Source organism: Rhopilema esculentum, chromosome 14, assembly GCF_057945365.1.
Source record: "Rhopilema esculentum isolate cy_ngs chromosome 14, ASM5794536v1, whole genome shotgun sequence".
Classification (NCBI taxonomy): Eukaryota; Metazoa; Cnidaria; class Scyphozoa; order Rhizostomeae; family Rhizostomatidae; genus Rhopilema; species Rhopilema esculentum.
In genome coordinates this window covers 6710936-6731971 of record NC_142828.1, presented here as the reverse complement: position 1 = coordinate 6731971, position 21036 = coordinate 6710936, and the positions used below count along the sequence as shown (strand labels likewise).

The following is a 21036-nucleotide window of genomic DNA, read 5'->3' as shown; positions in this document are numbered from 1 at the left end:
AAAGCTGGTTACAAACAGAACTGGTCCTCGCAAAGAGCCTTGTGGTGCGTTTGTAAAAGGCGATGTATTCAATATACCAGACCCAGCATTGAAATAATACATATAAAACATATAAAACAAAATCTATCTAACACAGGCTTGTAGCCTCAAACTGGAATTATATAAAAAGAGGCAGAGTATTATGTAGTTGTTACGGCGTCATTGGTTCGAGGCCGCCCCTTGCCACTTATGAGTACAGCACACTTGCGTCAGGTGTTAACACAAATGGTTTCTTTCTACACGCAGAAATATTTTTGGGTACCTGTTCCGTAGTTCTGAGTGCCGTTTGTGGGTGCACCCTGTTATATGCTCTCTTGAGCATAGCGACCTGGGGGTATTGTGTATAGTCGGTAAAGTAGCCCTTGGAGACTGATAGACTTTAAAACCAGCAGTTCACTTTATACTTTCAAAATGGTTGATATAGAAAATGGCACCTATAAAGATAGGTAAAGCAAGAAAATATATTTTGTAACAATAAATTGGTCCAAAAGACATATATTCATGGTTCCGCTAAGAATAAGGCTCATACGGAAGATCTCACGTACTTAGTAATGGGGTGAGGCCTGGAAAGAAACTAAGAAGGAGTGCCAATGTAGGACGGAATTTAAAGAGATGGCTTACATTGAGAAGTTTATGGAGGAGATATATTGTGAGGAAGTTAAAGGATGGAAGGGTTTGTAGGCTTCTGTGACAGAGAATTAGTTAAACGTTTAGTAGACAAACAGGGCATTGCCTTAAGAAACAAAAGTTAGGGGACAAGGGAAAACTATACATCTAATACATTGAGCCAATCTTTAAAAAGGAAATTTGACAAAACATGAGTGTATTGAATGAAAATAAAAACACTGGAGCCTGATAAATGGTCATAATAGCCGGCGAATATTTACGGCATCAGTAAGCGGCGTGAATGAATATATAAAAATACTGAATCTTGTATGCTTAATATCTGATTAAGCTTAGTAAGAAATGACTCACAACTTCTACTACTGCTACTAGTATAAAATTCTAACTTGCTTTACAACATCTACAATATCTGTATAGTTACAACTAATTTCTAAAAACTATTGATTAAGATGACTTAGGACGGGACGCTACTTGCTCTGAAAACGTAGAGTATGTGTAAAAACAACGCTTCGTTATTTTGAAGCATAATTTAGTGTTTCTTTGCAAACATCAATACTAAAAACCTTGATAAAATTACAATTAGCATAAAAGAGCCAACTTTACAACTTTGATAAAAACAGCGAGCAACAAGTTGGCTCCAGGTACCATCCACTTCCACCTTTAAGGAATTTCTAACTCTTCACAAACTTGATTCAAAACGCGAAATGCCATCTGAAACTGTGTCAATGAGTACGAATGACAACCGTATGAGAGAAAATCAGCCATCAAGTCGGAGGTATAGCAAATATCTACAAAGAGTTTTCCAACTTGTGATGGTTCTAGCTTGAGTAACATCAGAACAATAAGCGGTAGCAGCTCATCACCAGAAACTGCATAAGTAACGGCATCAGACCCGCCTGCAGAGGGATCAGGGTTACTCTTCCGCAGCTCTCCAACTTTCTCGTTAATTTTCCGCAATGAAGCAGTTATAAGCTGCATCTTATTTAAGGGTGTTTTCACATCAAACACTTTCTTGATGTGTGTGATTACTCCACCAAAATGCTTTTGGAAACCGTCTTTGCGCGTTAAAGTAGCAGAGGGCGAGGCATAGCCTTGATCGGGCGAGCTACAGCGACTGTTGGTCGATACGAAACTTGGCGTCGATAATGTGCGAGATCTTCTACTCACAGCAGTTCGAAAAATACTGTCAGAAGAAGATGACATATTTATACGAATATCTTCCTCTTTTCTCAATGTTCCAATAAGGAGATTGAGAGGTACGTAATCATTTCGCGGGACTACTTTTGAACTTATCTCTTTTACCATAACATTGGCTGATGAACGCACTAAATTGCTGCCCGTTGCAGCATTGATATCGTTATCACTGAAAGATCGCGAAAGAACTTTGACCGTCCCGAGTTGGAGCTTTTCTCGCATCAAATCAATGTTCCTATAACAATGCGCTGGTCCGTCAGTGCTGTCATCAGAATCAAACGAGCAAACATTCTGTGCACACGATGCATAATTTGGCGCATTTGCAGCTACCGGTTCGAACAGCGATAGCCACCATTCCTGCTTCATCTGCAGACCAAGCGAACAGACAGGAAAATCTCGTAGTCTCGTGACGCGTTCTGCAAGACTTATCATCACATTGCCATTGACTACACGATATAGTTGCAATAAACAAGATCCAACCTCCTGGTAAAGGAATTTCTCATACCCAAGTCGCAATTTTTGCCAAAACATTGGATTTCTTCTGTCAAAGCACTCCATTAACAACCCTAATGATTTTTCAAAATGTTCTTGAATGGTCAATTTTATATACTCTAGATCCTCAGAAAAATTTACATTACCCTTATTCATATCCACAAAGCCTTCAGTGTCTGAAGAGGTATTTGATAGATGTTCGTACGTACTGAAAACTTCCTTGCATCGTCTCGAAATTTCTGTTGTTGTATTCAGGAACAACATTCCAAAAGGATGGTCTTTATTGTATAGAATCGAAGCTAGGCGTTCTGTAAGGGTTTGCCACTCTGCAGTAGGGCCATTCTCATTTACTACTGACAAAGCAAAGAAAAATAGAGGTTTACATTGAGCATTAAAATATTGCTAAGGAAACCACGCGGTTTCAAAGATGGACTTAAAATGAGACGAAGTGGGAAGAAGAGTGTTAAAAAATATCAGTAAATACTATTCATACAGTAAATAGTTGGATAAGATAGCGCAGGTTATTATTGCTCGCCCTGGCCTAAAATAACGGCTTTTGGAATTATAACCATGCAAACAAGATAAATGTCATAAGTAGGTTTTTTAGAAATGATGCAATTGCTTGTTTTTATCACTGCTGTAAACAATCTCTTTCATGCATTCAAACGTTGGATATAAAGCTAGTTTAAGTTCCCGATTCGACAGAGCTTGCCTAATTTAAAGGACGATTGATAAAGATAAAACTTGATGAAAATTGGATTGCAAAATCACGTCAATATTAACTTCTTAAAAGACTGACCCTCCAGCACAGCAAAATATAATTACCCAAATTACATTACAGATAAAAAGACATGGCTGCCGATGTTGGTATATAGTCCAACTTCAATGACCTCTCCATGAAAGGCATGGTTGCTTCTAAAATTATTCTGTTGTTGTTGACAAAAGTTCGATTAGGTGTTAATGTTTTCGTATACGCCAAGAGGGGGAAATGATAGTACTTTGCACGTTTCATAAAGAACTAAAAAGGTTTACATGAAAACCATGAAATAGTGCCACGAGGGAAGGGCTTCGAATATCGCTTACCATCTTTCTGCTCGAATCATCGAATTTTGTTAAATGTTTCAGTCTTTAAACGTTTCACACTCAATAACTTTTTAACATTCTAAGACAAATTATTTGTTTCATTTCATGTAAAACTTTAATCTTTATTCAATTATTTGTTAAAACGTTACGGATTTTGAAAACCTACGACCATGTACGATTATAATCCCCCTTTTTCCAAATCTACTTAGCAAACAGCCCAACCTTCAGCCCTGGTATTAGAGAACTCAACAATTATGACAGCCCTTACTAGAAATGTCAATTTTGCAGAAATTCATTCCATGCATAGAGGTTCTACCATTGTTTCCAAGCATGTTTTTCCTTTTGTTAAATCTTACATTGTGTACGTTACAGTCACTGTGCACCAGTCTAAAAGTGGGGGGATGAAAAGGATGTGACCGTAACTTTTAAGGTTCAGAGAAGATATCAATAACACTCTCATTAAGGAAGATATCAGTAACTAAAAATTTTCTAACCTTTTATGGGAGGGGGGGCTACAGCCCCTGCTGTTTAGTGTTTGTTGAATCTCTTCCTCCAGAAAATTTTTTTTACTAGGCTATGAGCCAAAGCACACTATTTAATGGGTTTATGATAGTGCAGAAAGTTGTCTTGTACCCTTGAAATACACAACAATAACAACAAATATAAAATTTAGGGGACCCTTATCAATGTAGTCTATGTGTAGACCAATTATTCCAAATAGAGCTGTTGGCAATATCATAAAATCTTGAAATCATACCATCTGTTGGTTTTTGTCCACTTATTGAAACTTCTACACCAGCTGATTCAATGCCTGCTTTTAAATCTCTTAAAGTACTCTCAATGGATGCACGCACGCTGGATGCTCGGACCTGCAAAAATAAAATGTTCACGTAAAACATGTGCCTAATAAGCCAAAATCTACAAAAAGAACATTGGAAGTTACTTGGTAGTAAACATGCCCTGGAAACAGTATGATTTATCACTTTTGATACCATATTTTACGAAAAAAACACCCAAAAAATCACACTTTAAAGAGACGGGGCGTTAAACATAAAAGGAGCAAAGGCATGTAGGCAAAAGATCAGATTGGCCTGTTTTTTTATAGAGAATTGTATAATGTTGAAGCAAACTCTTATGCAACGTTTGGACCCAAAATTACATTTAAGAAATAAAATGTCGCAGAGAGGGAATGTCACCAAAATAAAATGTAAAGCAAATGAAATGTCTCAGAAATTTATTGTCTAGTGACTTAGGGAAAGATAAAAGAGGTGTCTATGGCTGCCCCCTTAAGACAATCATCAATTGTTCATCTGGCATCATTGTTAAAAGACTTATCATTACACAACATCATGCAATGTAAACTTTTGAATTCATCAACATAGTTAACATACAGAGATCAAGAAATAGATTGTGAACAACATATGGATATAAAATAAAACGTAGAATTCACGTAAACTGCATAAGGGTATAAGAGTATCAATTTTTAAAATTTCCAGGACCTTTTGGTGCATTCACGTTCTTTTATCAACTTTAATGGATTTCCTTTCCTTTTGTGTATGCTATACAGTCACCTCCCAAATATAAATTCTCATCTTTGATGCTTTGAAAGATGACATAATGTACAAAACACTTTCAAGCAAAATTAATCACCTTTTTGTCACAAACCAGTTTACCCAGATGTTTTTCTTCTTTTACTTTTTCATGAAGTTCAAAATATCTTAAAATAACTGGCTCAACAGGTCCCCTTAAAACAAAATTTCCAATAATGTTACTTTGAGCATCCAACATCTCTCTCCACTCTAAAAGCTGGCACATTTTTGCTGCAATAACATCCCTTTTCCCTCTTGCTTTTGCCAGGGCTGAGGAATATTCACTGCTAGTTGCCCCTTGATTCATCTCAAGCTTTACCCTGTCTACTCGCCTCTGTGCCACATCAAACTGTAGTTAAAGAAAAATCATGTTATTGCAAAGGGCAAGATATGTACTAACCAAAAATTTATTTGCCAGATATTAAAATAGGTAATGTTGATCGTAAACCAAAAACAACTTTTGCCTGGCAGTGAATTGAAATGTGCCATGGAGAAATAGGTTATGTGATTGGGTTTGATATTCATTCATCAATGTCACCTGGGTGCCTTAGATAGCAAAAGGTGGCTTTGAGACAAACAATTCTGTTTCACTAAAATGAAGTTTCTTGATAAACTGTTCTAGTTTCTTGATAAACAAGAGCTAGTACAGATATTTCAAATAAACTAGTTTATTTAAATTTCTTGATCAATCCACAATTTGGTATATATATTTCTTAGCCTTTTATTTTGATCTGTGCTCTGGTGTTTTATACTCTGACGAAAATCATTGAGTGTCAGATGAAAAGCACTACTATGATTTAAAATGTTTGCTTTTTTCAAAGCCATTCTTCGATATCCTTGACCCACTATTCAAAATGAAAATATTTTTCTGCTAAAATATTTGGTAAATTGACACACATTTCTTAAAGCAAAGATCAGTTTGTTGAGCCTATTTTGATAAATTACTATTTGATACACAGATCTGAGAATAGCAAATGTTGCTTTAGGGTTCTATGATAGTTTATGGCATTGGCAAGACATTAACTTATTATTATCATTATCATTATTATGAATGCTTTTACAGGATAACCAATTCAAAATTTACATATTTACAAATAAATAAAATAAATTCTGTTCTAACATTTGGTTGCTCCTGTAAAGTCAGAAAAAAAACATATTTTTTTAAACAGAATCTGAGATACATACTCTAAAAATAGATAAAGTAGGTTTATTAAATAAAATGTTTTAAAAAAACTACAGATATTAATAATATAAATGTTAAAATATTATAGAATATTAAAAAATATTAAAATATTACAGAATATTGAAAAATATCAAAATATTAATATTATAAAATATTATAAATATTTTTTAGTATTATAAATATTTATTAATAGACAGAACTTAAAGACATTACAAGGTAAACAAAAAAAGCAAAACGGTTCAGTACAGGAAACCATCTCCCAAACAATATAAGTAATATGAACAAGAATTTGAACAGAGAATGTTACAGTCAAATTTGCTGAAATATGATTAAAAATTTACCTCATTTCGGACTCTTTGCAAATCTTTAATTACATTTTCCTTAAGAAGGGAAACCAAACCATTATTACAGCTTTCATTGGTCAAAAGCTTGTTAAAAAATGGTAAGATTCTTGACTCCCGAAGCTCTCTCATGTCACCCATTAATTGAACTTCTGTTCTTTTGTGCATCAGCATGAGATCATCCAAAAAAAGAATTGCTTGGTTCTGGGCCTCAAGAGCATTCTCTACCTGGATAATGTCTTCTGGTCTCAAAGTTATTTTCCCAAGAATGTAGCAATGCAACATGCGGAACACACTTCTTTCATAATCTTCAATTAGAATCTGCCGGTCTTTCTGGAAAAAATCTTGGTATCAGAATTTTGGTATTTTCTTTATGTATTACCAAAATGATCAAACTATCAATCTACAAATTCTGTCTAAATGGTATGAGGAGAGGGCAGGTAAATTTGATAGTTCTAAAAGAAAACAGACATGACAACAAATAAAAAGTAATGAACATAGACTGATCTAAAGCAAACAATTCCTCAAACACACTTTGTAGTTGATCAAAAAGAGCTAAACCTTACATCATTTAGCACTGCCATAGGGTTAGTAGTGATGAGGAAGGTAGCTAGGCGGTAAAGCTCATCAATGTCATCATTAAAGTCGTAGCAACTTTGGTCTTCATCTTCAAACATCAAGTATCTTGTTTCAGATGAGGCATCTATGAAAGGAGAGTGCAAGTTCTATACATGTGTTTGAAAAAAAACTGTTTCACCGGTCAAACTCTTTTCAAACTCTGCATAACAGCAGTAACTTACCATAAATATACAGTTTCTATTAGATACAACAAAAAGTTAGCAAGGGAGAAGTAGTAAATCTTTAAAGCATGGAAAAAAACTCGAGGTGCAGTTTTGAGCCATGTGTCCAAAACCTTTGAATAACTTTGAATTAGGCTAGTGGCAAAGCCAGAGCCCACTGGTAATACAATAAACTCTTTTTTTATAAGAACAATTTTATAAGAACACAAGCCTCAAAACTGGTCAAAAGTTAAGAACAAATTAAGAACAAGCTGAGGCTGAGCTTCTGCAAAATGCAAATGTGAACAACATTTTTTCTCAAAATCGAGGATTTTTAGCGATGTCTGGGTGCTTTTTCGGTGAATATTCAAATTGTCAGCAAATTAAGGCTGTCTCACTCACTTTGTTGGCAAATGAGGCCTGAACACCTCCTTAGAGCGAAAAAGCTAGCAATAGCACTGCTTACACCCTCTTAATTTAAGAACAAATTAAGAACAATCAACCCCTCAGATTTCCGAAAATATTAAGAACAGTCCTGAACTTAAATTTACTGGTTCTTATAAAAAAAGAGTGTATATGGATACAGAACGCAAATTGCATGCATGAACGTCCTACAAATAGCAAAAGTGTTCTGTAAACAGCAGAAAAATTCTTCAAACAACAATATTCACAAACCCGTTGAAATTGTGTTCCAGCTAACAACATATTTCTGGCAGTCAATGCTTATTGAGTCGATGACCATCAACTTGAACCAAATTGCGGGCTCCAGTGTTTCGGCGACTTGGGAATGACTGAGAGAAAAGCCGGACAATCTTGGCATGTGTCCATCAATCAGTTCAACTATCAGCCAACGCTGTTGATCACCATTTTTCAAGAAAATATGCATGGTTAGAGCTTTATTTGATGCACATTGGATTCATTTCCCTGAAAGCCATGCAAAACAAAAACGAACAACAAGGAAACAATTTCTTCTTGAAAACGAGACCAGACGTCTGGGCTTTCCTGTAACCTCCTGGCCTGGACATAGACCTTTTCTTTACCGAATACCTTCCTGAGCTCAAAATTCTTAAAAATTTGTGATTCTCGGCCTATAATTATTCTCTAGTCATTCTAAAGACGAGAGTTTAAATCATTGTTACTCCCTTTTCCTCGCCATGAAAACGGTATAGAAAACGAAACAAACAACCGCAATACAAAGCCGGACGCGCGTTCCTTGAATCTATTGGCTATCGTGAGTCATGCCTTTCGTGTTTGCTCAAAAACTTCATATAGATAAAAAACTCAAGATTGTCGATGAAATTCGAGCCTGGCTATAATCCGTATTTAATTCTTAGATTTCACAATATTCGAACTTCAATGACCTAATAAATTATTCTCAAAAACCTTGAAATCAGGTTTTTTTAAGGAAGATTTAGAGTTGCTCATTTTTCTCTGGAGACTGTGTCGAAGAAATTATTGGTTCTTATAAGTATAAACGAAATGTACACGATGCGCAAGTACAGGTAGCTTATGCTCCAGACCAATGGCGTTGCCAGGGTTAGAAGGTTAGAGGGGCAAAGAGGAGTCCGACAGCAAAAGGACAATTTTTGCTGAACACACCCTTAAGAACTTGGAAAAACATGCCATTTTAAAAATGATTTTGGAAAAGCTATGGCTTTTTACGTGGTAATGGTTGGCTAATCAAACACAACAACCGTGATATGTAGCATTTTGTAGCTGAACCCCATTCTACAACAGTCTTTTTCCTTCAAAGTTCTCCTAAAATTTGTATATTCTGATCTGTGTAAAGCGAGAAAGCGCTACGTGTAAAAACTGATCTTCCAAAGTTATAAGCAAATATCTAAAAATATCTGAAAATAATAAGCATTATGCATAAGACTTCAACCCAAGTCTGTTATCCTTGGAAAAAATCAGCAAAATTCCCGACAGGCATTTCAGAATCCAGCTTTTTTAGAATTTAAGCGTTTTAGCATTTCAATTTCTATTTTATCGGGAATTCCCAAAGAACGCGAAGGACCTATCTATATAAACCATATAACGAGAGGGAATTGTAAAGCAGGCAGAAAATTTTTCGACTACGCCCTTCAGATTAGCTTAAAATTTCAGAATACTTCTTACAGTCTTTTTCTTAGTCTTTTTCTTGCAGTCTATAAAACGTTACAATTTTGTCTGAAATATCAGCTCCCCCCTTGAGGTACTAAATTTATTGCAGATTCGACTTCCCTCTATTTCCGCATTTCTATTCAGTTTAACATTGCTTTCTGACCAACAAACTGATCTTACTCTGAGATTTAGCCTCTGGACTGCCGCGAAGGTCTATACTCACCCTCAATAACTATATAGGTTACGATTTTTCAATTAGCTATTCCAAGTCTATTTAGAGTCACTACGCCAAGGAGGGCATTGTCCACCCTCCCCTTCTCCCAGTTCATAGCAAAGATGTTTCTCCGATTTCAAAACTTTTCACGATTGAACCAAAAATAATTTTTAACCATTTCCGGAATAAAAATGAAACTTTTTCATCTGGCAAAACTTTAAATTTCCAATAGGGTGATACTTGGGCAGCGATGCAATATCCTGAGGCCTAAGAAGAGGCGTCTAGCTCCAAATGGAAGTGAATTTGTCGTATGGCTCAAAAATAAACTTAGATTTCAAGAGTTCTTCGTAAAGCAAGGAATAACATTGCAGAGATAACACTGCAAATCTATGTGACGTTTTTTATAGCGATGCCTCAAATAGCATTGAGCAATGCATCATAAATAAATTATTCGGTGTATCGTACAGTAATTGATGCTAAATCTAACACTACGTAAACTAGTATCATTTGAGTATTAATCCTACATAATTTAAGTCATAGTGTATCACATCCACAAAAATTAGTTACCTATTATAAACAATACAAGATAGAGAACGAAAAAACTTAAAAACAGGCATAAAATTAAATGTTTTCGAAATACTTTGCGTTTATACTAGTGATATTTCAGTATTTGCAAGTAAAATATTGATTCGTAGCAATGGCTTGTTTATTATTTATGCTTTGAAGTAGCTAGAGATAGGGTCTCTTTTGAAAATGTTTGTTCGCATGCAGTATAAAAATTGCCAGCAAGGTCCATGAACTCTAAACAATATTTGCATATGGGCGTTAAAGGGTGAGAGCTGCCTAAACACCATACCTCCATCAGACGGCTTTATTATAAACAAATGTGGTTGAACCAATACACTTTAAACAAAAATCTCCAAATTCTATAGACTGGAAATGTACGGCCAAGATGGAAACCTATACTTGCAGTTCCTATCAAATGAAATTCACATTATAATGCTTTCTGGATCCTAAAATCTATGGTAATTTCATTTCACAGACCTTAATAAAACTGGCTGCAAGATGTTGTATTTACACTAGGGCAACATAACAAAATTCTTGTTTCTAAAGTCAATACAAACGAACACAAAGAGGTGCAGTTATGCAGACAAAAATGATAACAAGGAAGATGGAAGGTGAAGGAAGATACAAAAGGAAACAGATACTGGTTCAACTTTAAATAGAAAAAATTTACATACGACAAGTAACAGCTACGCTTAATAATAAAAACCAGACTGTAATAAAAACAAAATGTTTCAACTTCCATACTTTCAGAAAATGTTCAGTTGTATATTGTCTAGATTGCTCGTTGGTAGAATCTACACAAAAGTACACTAAATGCAGTTCTCTGTGACATTACTCATCGTGATTTTTTTGAAAAGGTTTTTTGGATCCTAAAACCTAAAAGATAAGGTATCATTGATTGACTGAATAAAATAAAGTCATTGATTCGATATTTTAGCTCAATGAATTACTGAAAAGCAAAGTGTATGTGCCATGCCTTAAATTTTCTGTTACCTTTAAAGACAAAGGTAAGATAAAAGTAACAATACATAATCTCTTAAAAAGGAGGAAACAAACACGCCTAAACTTTGATAATTTAATTGGTAAGAAAAGAACTATGCAACACGCTGTGAACATTTCTTGAAAATCCCTAGACAAACAAGTTAATGCGACTAAGCGACTAAGCGAATGCACATTGGGTCATGCGCAAATTGAACTTCCTTATTCGCTGCGAATGCGCAACCATTCGCTGAGTAGTTCCACTCAGTTGAACTACTGGGCGACTGGGCGCGTTCGCCGATTCGCTGACTTGTTAATTCGATTTCGCCTAGTCGCGCGAGCAGATAGCCAATCAAGTGGGAACCGGCCTTTAAAAGCAAATCGGCAGATTCTAAAGTGCCTTCTATGCCATCTGCCAATAAACTATTGGCCAATCAATAAACATCTGAGTGGCTATTGATCACTTTATTTCTATTGCCTTTTAAGGCTCTTGCACAACTGGCTTAATATCGTACTGCATGAAAATACAAGCATAGTTTCAAGACAACTGCCGCTAAACGTGCCGGTTGCGCAAGAGACTTTAAGTACCGTCACTTGTGTTGGTCAGCTTATATATCCAAGAATAGGATGGTTTCCAAATAAGGGATGTCTATTCATGTTTGAAAACCTGATGTATGACAATTTTTTTCTTACAGTTTTGCAGATATAAGTAAGGATACTGCAAAAAGACGTCCCTGTTGATGAGCTTATTGACAGGTCATGTTGATGAATTTGTAGGTTCTGTATATAATTGTTGTGAATTAGTGTCAATAATGCTTTGGCCTCGCGTTCAATGTCATTGATCACATGTTTATCTGTTGACCTAGGTCATAGTACAACTCCCCAGGGAGCTCGTCACCAGTCCACATTTGGGCTTATGTAGAAGTACACTAGAGTTAGAATAGATGTATATGTGAAGGTGTGTGTAATTGGCTGGAATGACAATCACTCAGAGAAATATAGTTCTCTCTCTATGTGTTCCTTATCCCATTGTTTAAAGCCGAAGACACAATAATAATAGTCCTTAATTTATATAGCTGAATTCTATAACCGTTCTTGCAACATTAGCCATATCAAAAGCAGAACAGCTTCGATTTAATGGAAACTTCGAATTACAAATGGGAGCTGATCATTTGACTTTCGAACATTTCAAACAACTCGCTAAATTTTTCATGAAACTTGGTTCCATACAGAATGGCAATAAGCTCAGGTAAATTTTTCTTTGCCCAAGTGCTAGCTATAGCTGGATGATTGGTTTAACTGGTTCTACCTTTCTGTCTTCCCTTTTATCACTGATTGTTATCATGCCTCGCTTAAACGCTAACCGCTTAACTTGAGCAATAAACAACGTTACTTACAGCTCACTTATCTCCTGCTGCAAATTGCACACGTCTTGAATCCTTTAAAAGTAAAAGAGACACAAATGAATAGAAAATAGACGACATTCATCTGACTACTTAAGACCGCACAAAATCATCTAAAATTCTAGATAATTCCGTGAAAACATGTAGTTTTGGGGAATATTGAAAGCTGAATCATGATCAAAGAAGAGCATGACCCCAAATACTCTGAAACACAATAATTATCCTATAATACGATTGGCGGACTTGAGACTGAACACACAAGGTTAATCGTACTGACCACAGACTCTGCAAATGACCAGCTGTAAGCACAAGCTGCATAAATCACACGAAGTGATCACAGGGGAAGTACGTGATCCTTGCCAAGGACGCTCATTCTGCTTATTAAATTATTGTTTAACCCTGGATTATCAAATTCGCTTACAAAAAATTGCGAGATCAGACTTCGCTGTATAAATTGCAATTCAGAGCATTTATCTTAAGAACACAATTTTTTATGAGAATACCTTAATTTTCGCTAGTTTTTGCGAAAAATGGTAAAACTTTTCGGATTCTAGGCCTTAAATTATCCTTTAGCGGCACAACATATTCATTTGGGAAAAAAGCAAATAATTTCTTCGATCTTTCTTCATCATGAAAATCTTTACAAAATAAAAGAAGCTGGATCGAAACAGGCTTGATAAGAAGATGCTCGGCTTTTGCTTGAATATTGTGCTTGTCTTGTTTCCTCAAAAAGCTCACATGAATAACGTCAAACTGTCGACGAACTACAAGCCTGGCAATTATTCCTAATCACCCAAATCGAGACTCCATTCTTTTACAAAAGAGGACGAACTTGCTGAATTTAGATTTTGATTCAGAAAGTACGCAGTGGAGCTTTTGAATGAATTTAGCAGCCTAGCTTAGCAAACATGTATCCAACACAACCAAACTTGATAATCGTAAATAGAAATTGTTGCTTGAGCCAGGGATGCCTCCGTCCATCTCGCAGATACGAAAAGGAGTCTCTCAAGAAAGGGTGATAGCAAGGGTTGTTTCACTGACAACTTTCTTGGGTAATCCTTATTGGAAATAAGTTATTGTATCTCACCGAAAGAAATGACTAACAGCATTTGCTCCATCATTGAAGCTTATCAAATAATATCCACTGAATGAATAGATGAATAGATCTATAATAGCACTGGAATTTGCTTGAACTTCGCTAAAAAGGATATGTCGGTGTCCGCCATTGTGAAACTATCAACTAAAAAGTGGCTGCTTCGGCCAAGATTTCTTAAGCTTGACACGTTCGTTCTTCGGTAATTCACGCATGGTGAAGAGAGAAGCTTCATTAGCGGAGCAGAGAGAAAATCAAAAAGGGAAAAAAATGAAGTTAAATTAAATGCAACACTCATTATTGCTTAATGGTACACTGAAACGTCCACATCCTGACCATATTTTGCAGTAAAAAGGAGGCCTGAGAATGTATTTGGGTCAAGCAAGTGTCCTTTCCAATCCCTCAACACGTCAATTTTCAAAATGCTGTTCAAGATATAAAGACTGAAATCGTCAAATATTCAAAGCACGTTAATTTGCTACGGGATATCAAATACTCACCATGTCATCATCCTTTGAAGGTTCTAAGAAATCTCCTGGGACCAGGCCCTGGCGTCCATCGGCCTCCCCAAAATAAAATCCATCAGGTCTCTAGAATTGAAGAACGTGTTTTTACTAGAATGCTTTCATAAGGAAAAGTTATCAAGTTGTTGAAACAATGTTTAGCGAGTAATTAATCGAAGGGTGTTCGGAGAGGAGACGCTTGGTATGCAAAAAAAACAATAAAAGAGCAAGGTGTATTTTGTGACATTCGTACAAAGGTTGTGCAATATGCATCTGGTAGTTAATATGATGAAATATGCTATGGACTACAACTAAAATATTGTACGATAAGCTTTACATTTTCCAAAAAGATGTTGGCGTAAAGGCTGTAAAATAATGTTGTAAAACTGAATTTCCTATAGGATCATGAGCTAACTTACTAATCAAGATAAACCCGAACACACAGTTTGATTGGTTAATTGAGCTAAATGAATAAAGCTATTAATTTGATCTCACCATATCTCCAACAACGGTGACATATTGCCCCTTTTTCAAATTGAGCTCTTTAGACTTGTCCTTTGAAGGTGACTGCTTCAGTGGATCATAGTCGTATACAGCTACCATTTTCTGTTCAGGAAATAGAAGATGACGTGAGCCACGGAGAAACTTAAATGGCCTAAAGAATAACCTACACTACCTTTCACCTAGTTGAGTTCTAAAGTGGCTCACACTGTGAGAGAGTGGGAAACTAAACTTTTGTATAATTTTAGAACTTGCATCACATAGCCTGAAAGAGCATCACGAAATACGACTTAATGTGTGAAATCAGCAAAGTATGTTGGAAATTAGATATGGCACTTAAAATCAATGGTTTACCCTTCTACGGCCATTATTTGTTGATGAAAGGCTGGACCGCTTCTCGTATTCTTGCCCTTGCTGCTGTGATGATGATGATGTTTGTCCATACGAGCTTCTGCCCGTTTGCATCGACCTCGAAAAGGATTCGCTGCCTCCTCTTGAAGAGTACATGTTGCTCGTTGTAGAATAGCTATTTTCTGGCATTGAGATCTCTTCAATGAAATTCGAAGGGACCAAACCTTTCTTTCCACGTACCTATGATAGCCAGGAATTGTGTGACAAACAATAAAACACAGAACAAGCAACAGTCCAAGGAACAAAGAATAGATTCCTTAGTATGCCTCAAGTCAAGCAATGGACGGGAACATTTAAGAACATACTCAAAAAGAGTAGAACTGAAACACTTTCAAGGATGATCAAAGAGGTTAAAAAAGAAGGCATATCAATCATGTTGTTTTCGATTTGAAATGATGAGCCAAAAGTGTTGGCGCAGATTCCTAGCACTGCAAGAAGACTTTCCAAGACCCATTCCATAGAAAGACACAATCAACATTGTTTACAGAACGTTTCTGTGACAGATGCATAAAATAGTGGGAAACGTGAAATTTATTACACGAAGTAACTCACCTCAGCATGGTAAAAGCCATCACTTCTTGATGTGTCATAAACTTTTAGCAAGTCACCCTCGCTGAACTGAAGTTCAAGAGCCGGGTTTTGATTCGGAGAACTTTTGTATGGGTCGTAGTCAAATAATGCAATAAACTGAAATAAAAATATATTGAATTCAAATTAAGTAAGACATTTAAAAATAATGATATATGTGAGACAAATGTTCTTAAAGCCTCGTACATAAGTTTCAAAAAATCTTATGCAAAAATATAGAGAAGTTTTCTCTATGTTGTTTAAAAATCTCCAATAAATTGACTAAGCATACTTACCGTTCGATAATTTCCAGCAGCTTTGACAAAGAAATCTTCATAATCAGGGTTCTATAATGATGAAGAAATAAGATAACAAAAATTAGTTGTTTTCAACCAATTCATTGTAATCGCGTTGTAGCTATTATGGCCGTCTTAGATACTTGTGACTTTAGAGTAAAAGCATTGATAAATCAATATGAATCTAAAAATAACTCAACATGGCGGTGAATGATTTAAATAAGGCGTTCTAGAAAATTGTCCGTGGCAGAGAGGTGCCCGTTGTAGAAAGTTGCCCGTTGCAAAGGGGTATTTGTTTCCTGGACGAAATAGAAATAGACTTTGACAGCTGAAATGAAATCTCAGGGGCCAAATTATTTATGCAATTATAAGAAGCCTTGTTGAATTTATATACAGCATTATATATGGGATAAGGAAAAAAGATATAAAATCACTTTGGCCTCATTTCACGTATGAAAATATTTGAAGTTTATCATATCTTTTATGCCTGCCTTGTTACATGTCACATGAACACGTACCCGCAACGAATCGGCTCCGTATATGTTGTAGTGACATTTCTCCGAACAAAGTCCGTTTTCAGCAACAGTTTGTATATCAAATTGAAGATTATCTCGAAGATTCAAACCAGAAACGAGCGCCTTGGTCATGAGGTATTTCTTGACATCCTGGACAGGCTTGCCATTAACCCAAATCTAAGGAAAGAGAAATAAAGGTTATTGTCACACAGTCTGTTGCAGAATGTTTTATGCTTGACAAACAGAGCTGTACACGTTTTATGTGTCTATAGAAAGAAATTAAAAGTGTCCTTTCACATTAACAAGTATTAAATGCAAAAACCAGCCTTAAAATTGACATTGTAAATTTACATCATGTGAAAATACCAAGATTGGCAAACAAGCAAGACCAAAAAATTTACTGCAAAAGTCTTGCTTATCTTAATTTAAGGCTTAAATTTATCTTCGAATCACACATATTACTGGAAATTCGACAAAATAGCTCAAAAGAATTTAAAAGAAAGGTACAGTGAAAATAAGCAGTGGTAAACTGGAGCAAAATTATCGGCTTGAATTTTTTACCTTATATCCAGTGACAAGCGCCCCATTGCTTTTACCGTTTTTGTCTATCCGGGGCATTTTCCAGGTCAGAATCAACGAGTCTTTTCCAACTATTCTCGAAACTTTAAGGTTCGTAGGTGGAAATGGTGGGCCTATGTTAAGATTAAAACTGATATAACTCAATACATGAAAATGTTCGAAAGTCTGTTGTACTAAAACTTTGCTTATATCACCTTAACATATTTTCCAGGCAACATATTGACTGCTACTTATCACAAACTAATGCATATGCAAAGGACAGAATAAAATTCAGAAGGCGAACCACCGAAAAGAAATCTCTGGAGAATGAATTTTCTTAAGAATCCTATTTCCAGTTTGGAAATAATAAATCTCTTTACTGAAGAAGATTATTTACTTTTATGAAAGGAGAATTCAAGATTTAACATACCTATACAGTAGTCGTCATGAAGCAGTGAAAATACTTTGTAAACTGTTTTTCCTAACACCCGTTTCATTAACCGACTCTCTTTATCGAGGAACATTAAAGAAACATGTCTCTCTAGTCTACCAATATCACACACTTACCTTCCACATCATCACGTATAATGTCAATAGATCCACTTCTTCCATCAGAGCTTTTCTTGTATTCAGACGATTTCGTTGTCTGATAGTCGTACGTTTTCTGCCCTCCGTAAGACGAAGACCCAAAGTTCGTAGATCCAGTGTTCGTGGCGCCTATTTGACGTACGTACGTAGCAGGGACCAAACCATTACGCCCTGTAAATGAGAACCAAGTCACAGTTAGCTTAGTTAAAGAAAAATGTTAATATGTTGGCCAAATTAGTGTACAGGTTCATTCAAAATTAGCCTCTGATACAACATGTATGAAAATTATAACAGTCGCATTTGAGGTCGCAATTGTAGTTAAGTTTGCAGTTACGTTTGCGGTAGCGTTTGCGGTAGCGTTTGCAGTGGCATTTGCAGTCATTTCTACAGACAACCACACTCACCGTTCAATTCAGCGGAATAATAGCCATCGATATCTACATCACCAATAACAGTGATGACGTCACCCTTTCGTAAACTTAGCTGCTGATCTGGTCTACCGCCCCGATTCATTGTGTACGGGTCGTAGTCATAAACGCAGACGAACTTTCGTTGGCGAGCTCCGTAAGATCCACTGGACGTAACTTCTCTTGTCTGTAAAGATATGAATACTGAATGGTATTCCAACTCAAGAGTAAGTTAAAAGGTAAGGTAAGACTTTATCTCTAAACTCTCAAAGTATATATTGTAGAGGTAGAATTTTTATCAACATAAAGTTGGTAGGATAAAAGATCAGAAGCATTTGTAAGATTAAATCACATTATAAGAACTATTGTAAACAAAGGGTTTTTGATTTCAGTAACATTTAGGCATCAGAAAAAATCACTTTGCAAATGGTGCTAGGACGCTTAAAATATCTTGAATCAAGGATTCAGCAGCACATGGAAACCAGGGACATTATTTTACTGTATAATTTTCCTTACACTGACATAGAGGTAGAATCTAAGCAACTTCAAAAATTCACCTCATTTCTTCGTGAAGCAAAGTTTCCATCGTCACTCATTTCCTCTACGTATATGCTTGGTATTAAACCAGTTTCACCTTAAATTGAAGCTTATACATTAGTTTCATAATGATAAATGAGATTGAGCAAGTCATCAGACGGTCATAATGTTAGGAAGTTGACGTGAAAATAAATGGAAAAAAGATCTCAACAAAACCAAGAAAACAATTGGCAGTGCTAAGCATAAATTTGATTTGCTAAAACAGTTAATACAAATCTTTAAAATGTTCATTTTGGAGATTGTCAAATGACAAATCTTCAAAGTTGTCAGCCTTTTGTGATCAAATAGATTCGTTTCGTCAGATGCAAAAATGTATAAGTCACAGCTTTTATACAGATACCCCATTCACAAAAAGTTTTCTTTAAACAATTAAACAGAGAATCATTTGGTATCCTGAATCCGAACTGCAAAAAATTGAGTTTTCTGAGAGTTCAGAACAGGATTCTAGAAAATATGCAGCGATAAACTTAAGCAAGTGACACGATCAGGTTAGCAAGACTTCCGGTTTGAAAGCCTCCAATTGATAAAGACCCACCATCAACCTCTGCTTCCAGGTACCCGGCAACATCCATTTCTCCATAAACAGTGATATAGTCTCCTTCCTTCAAATGCAGTTCTCGTTCAGGATGCTCGGATCCACTTGATTTGTATGGGTCGTAGTCATAAAGAGCCTTGTATGTCCTTCGTCTACCTGAAGGTCGGATACTTTTATCGTATACGTGTACAGTGCGATTTGATGTGAGGTATCGTCTGTCGGACTGCCCTCTATAGTCGGCGAGACTACCATCATCAGTGATTGTTCGATCATCTTCGGACAATACGACACTTTCGTCTGACAAATTATAATCGACTTTATGGCCCTAAAAAAACATGACAAAACATATCCGCCATTTTGCACGTTATCATAGTCATGGAAATCCACAATACTAGCTAACGTATTACAATGAAATCTCAAATAGAACGTAATGCTGAATTACAAGCAAAAACGGTATAAAAAACGATTTCACATATTTAGATCAGGTTATTTAACGCAGGATTACCTTGGTAGCAAAACTCTCTTCGCGTCTACTTTTTGTGAAGTATGATGAAGTATTTCTGTTTCTGGAGTCATGCTGATGAAAGGAAAGTAAATTGTGCATGAACCGTTCTTGGAAACGTTAAGTACAAAATCCGAGGGGCGATTCACTCTTGCAAATAGCGTATAAGATTTTGCCTAAATCAAAAGGGTTTCTGGGGATTTTCAGATAAAACAATTAGATTTTCACAAAAGGTGTTCTTAGAGTGATTTGCCCCTCGACAAAATCATTGCAAATGAAGGCCATCGCTAAGAATTTGGATTTTGATAACAACCTAATCATCTTTTAATGGAATCAAAGTACACCTCCGTTACCCAAAACTGAAAGTTACATCTCACAACTTAAAGACGAAGTACATCTATGTATATGTGTAATTTTAGAACAATTTTGCATTGTTAAAAAGCCTGACCTGTGGAACCGGTTCGTAAACTCGACCCTTCACCACTGATCCTTTAGTTCCTACCATATGGTGTTTGAATTGCTTAAGTTCCTCCATGTAACGAGTCACTGTCTCATCTTTTTCTCTGCATGATTTCTTTAGCAATGCAATCTTTGCCTTTAAAGATGGTATGAGCATCTCTGCATCATCGCGCTGTCTCGTGATTTCAGCAAGCTGTAAGAAGAGATTGAGAAGCTTCAACTCGTTAGATCATTACTGCCTTTACATACGGCTATCACACAATGCTAAGCTCAGGAGAGCCTCAATGCAGTGTTTTAAGTGCTTGTTGCAAAACTAATGAAACACCCACCTTCAATCGCAAGCTATGGAAGCCTTCTTCAAGGTGGTCGTGATCGCTAAAGACAATAGAAATATAATTAATGTAGAAGAGGTGTCATTGGTGTGGGTGAATTTAAGTAGAAAAAGTCCTTTTACACAGTTAAAGCAACGTGCCATTAGAAATCATATTTAGGTGATGACAGCTAAGCAATCTTCAAGAGAAAGAGGTCGAGAGGTATTGAAGGAGCAAAGAATCTTCGAGGAGAAGAAGCAGAGAAAAGCTTTTCGTGTCCTTTGAAATTATGAGGTTGTATCCTACAATCACTGCCAAAATTCTTGCAACACTAATGTCAGTTTTTAAAGGCAAATTCAGTCATCCCCTTCTCCCCCTAGGAACAATGTTGATTTACTATAAAAAAGAAAGGGGTAACGAAGTACATTTTTTCTTGTGGCTTGTACTTTATTCTTCTATACTTTCAATATCGTTCTGGAGGAAAGGGAGACGGAGGTTGGGTGTTCCAAGAAAAAGCACAGCGCAAAGTGTTGGGCGTTCCAAGTAATTTTGGCAGTGAATGTAAGGTATGATTTAGCCTGATTAAGGCATGAAGTCCATATAT

The 21036-nt window shown here is 36.1% G+C and overlaps 2 protein-coding genes across 8 annotated transcripts in view; both read right to left on the bottom strand.

The window, feature by feature from the left end:
• Positions 1–431: 431 nt before the first annotated feature.
• LOC135695968 (uncharacterized) lies at positions 432–8673 on the bottom strand. Of its 2 annotated transcripts, none has more exons than XM_065215207.2 (6): positions 8000–8673; positions 7112–7248; positions 6546–6878; positions 5083–5370; positions 4190–4301; positions 432–2699 (listed from the first exon to the last, which is right to left on the bottom strand). In XM_065215207.2, exons 1-6 carry the CDS (start codon positions 8208–8210, stop codon positions 1324–1326), a joined length of 2457 nt encoding a protein of 818 aa, XP_065071279.2. In that variant the 5' UTR covers positions 8211–8673; the 3' UTR covers positions 432–1323. The 2 variants fall into 2 exon arrangements, with proteins under 2 accessions (XP_065071279.2, XP_065071278.2); XM_065215206.2 differs by having other exon boundaries at positions 432–2702; positions 8000–8667.
• Positions 8674–10028: 1355 nt separating this feature from the next.
• The window catches only part of LOC135695965 (uncharacterized), a 61832-nt gene continuing 50824 nt past the window's right edge, over positions 10029–21036 (bottom strand). For 5 of the 6 annotated variants that reach the window (XM_065215201.2, XM_065215199.2, XM_065215203.2 and 2 more), the window contains 16 exons: positions 20451–20496; positions 20111–20314; positions 19666–19737; positions 19161–19485; positions 18586–18662; positions 18026–18215; positions 17601–17792; positions 17037–17167; positions 16479–16652; positions 15961–16011; positions 15650–15784; positions 15041–15277; positions 14681–14791; positions 14183–14272; positions 12584–12625; positions 10029–11077 (listed from right to left, as the gene is read on the bottom strand). In XM_065215201.2, the coding sequence (XP_065071273.2) occupies positions 12587–12625; positions 14183–14272; positions 14681–14791; positions 15041–15277; positions 15650–15784; positions 15961–16011; positions 16479–16652; positions 17037–17167; positions 17601–17792; positions 18026–18215; positions 18586–18662; positions 19161–19485; positions 19666–19737; positions 20111–20314; positions 20451–20496 (2074 nt within the window). In that variant the 3' untranslated portion in view covers positions 10029–11077; positions 12584–12586. Of the gene's footprint in view, positions 11085–12583; positions 12626–14182; positions 14273–14680; positions 14792–15040; positions 15278–15649; positions 15785–15960; positions 16012–16478; positions 16653–17036; positions 17168–17600; positions 17793–18025; positions 18216–18585; positions 18663–19160; positions 19486–19665; positions 19738–20110; positions 20315–20450; positions 20497–21036 lie in introns of all 6 variants that reach the window. The other variant, XM_065215200.2, reaches the window with a different exon arrangement.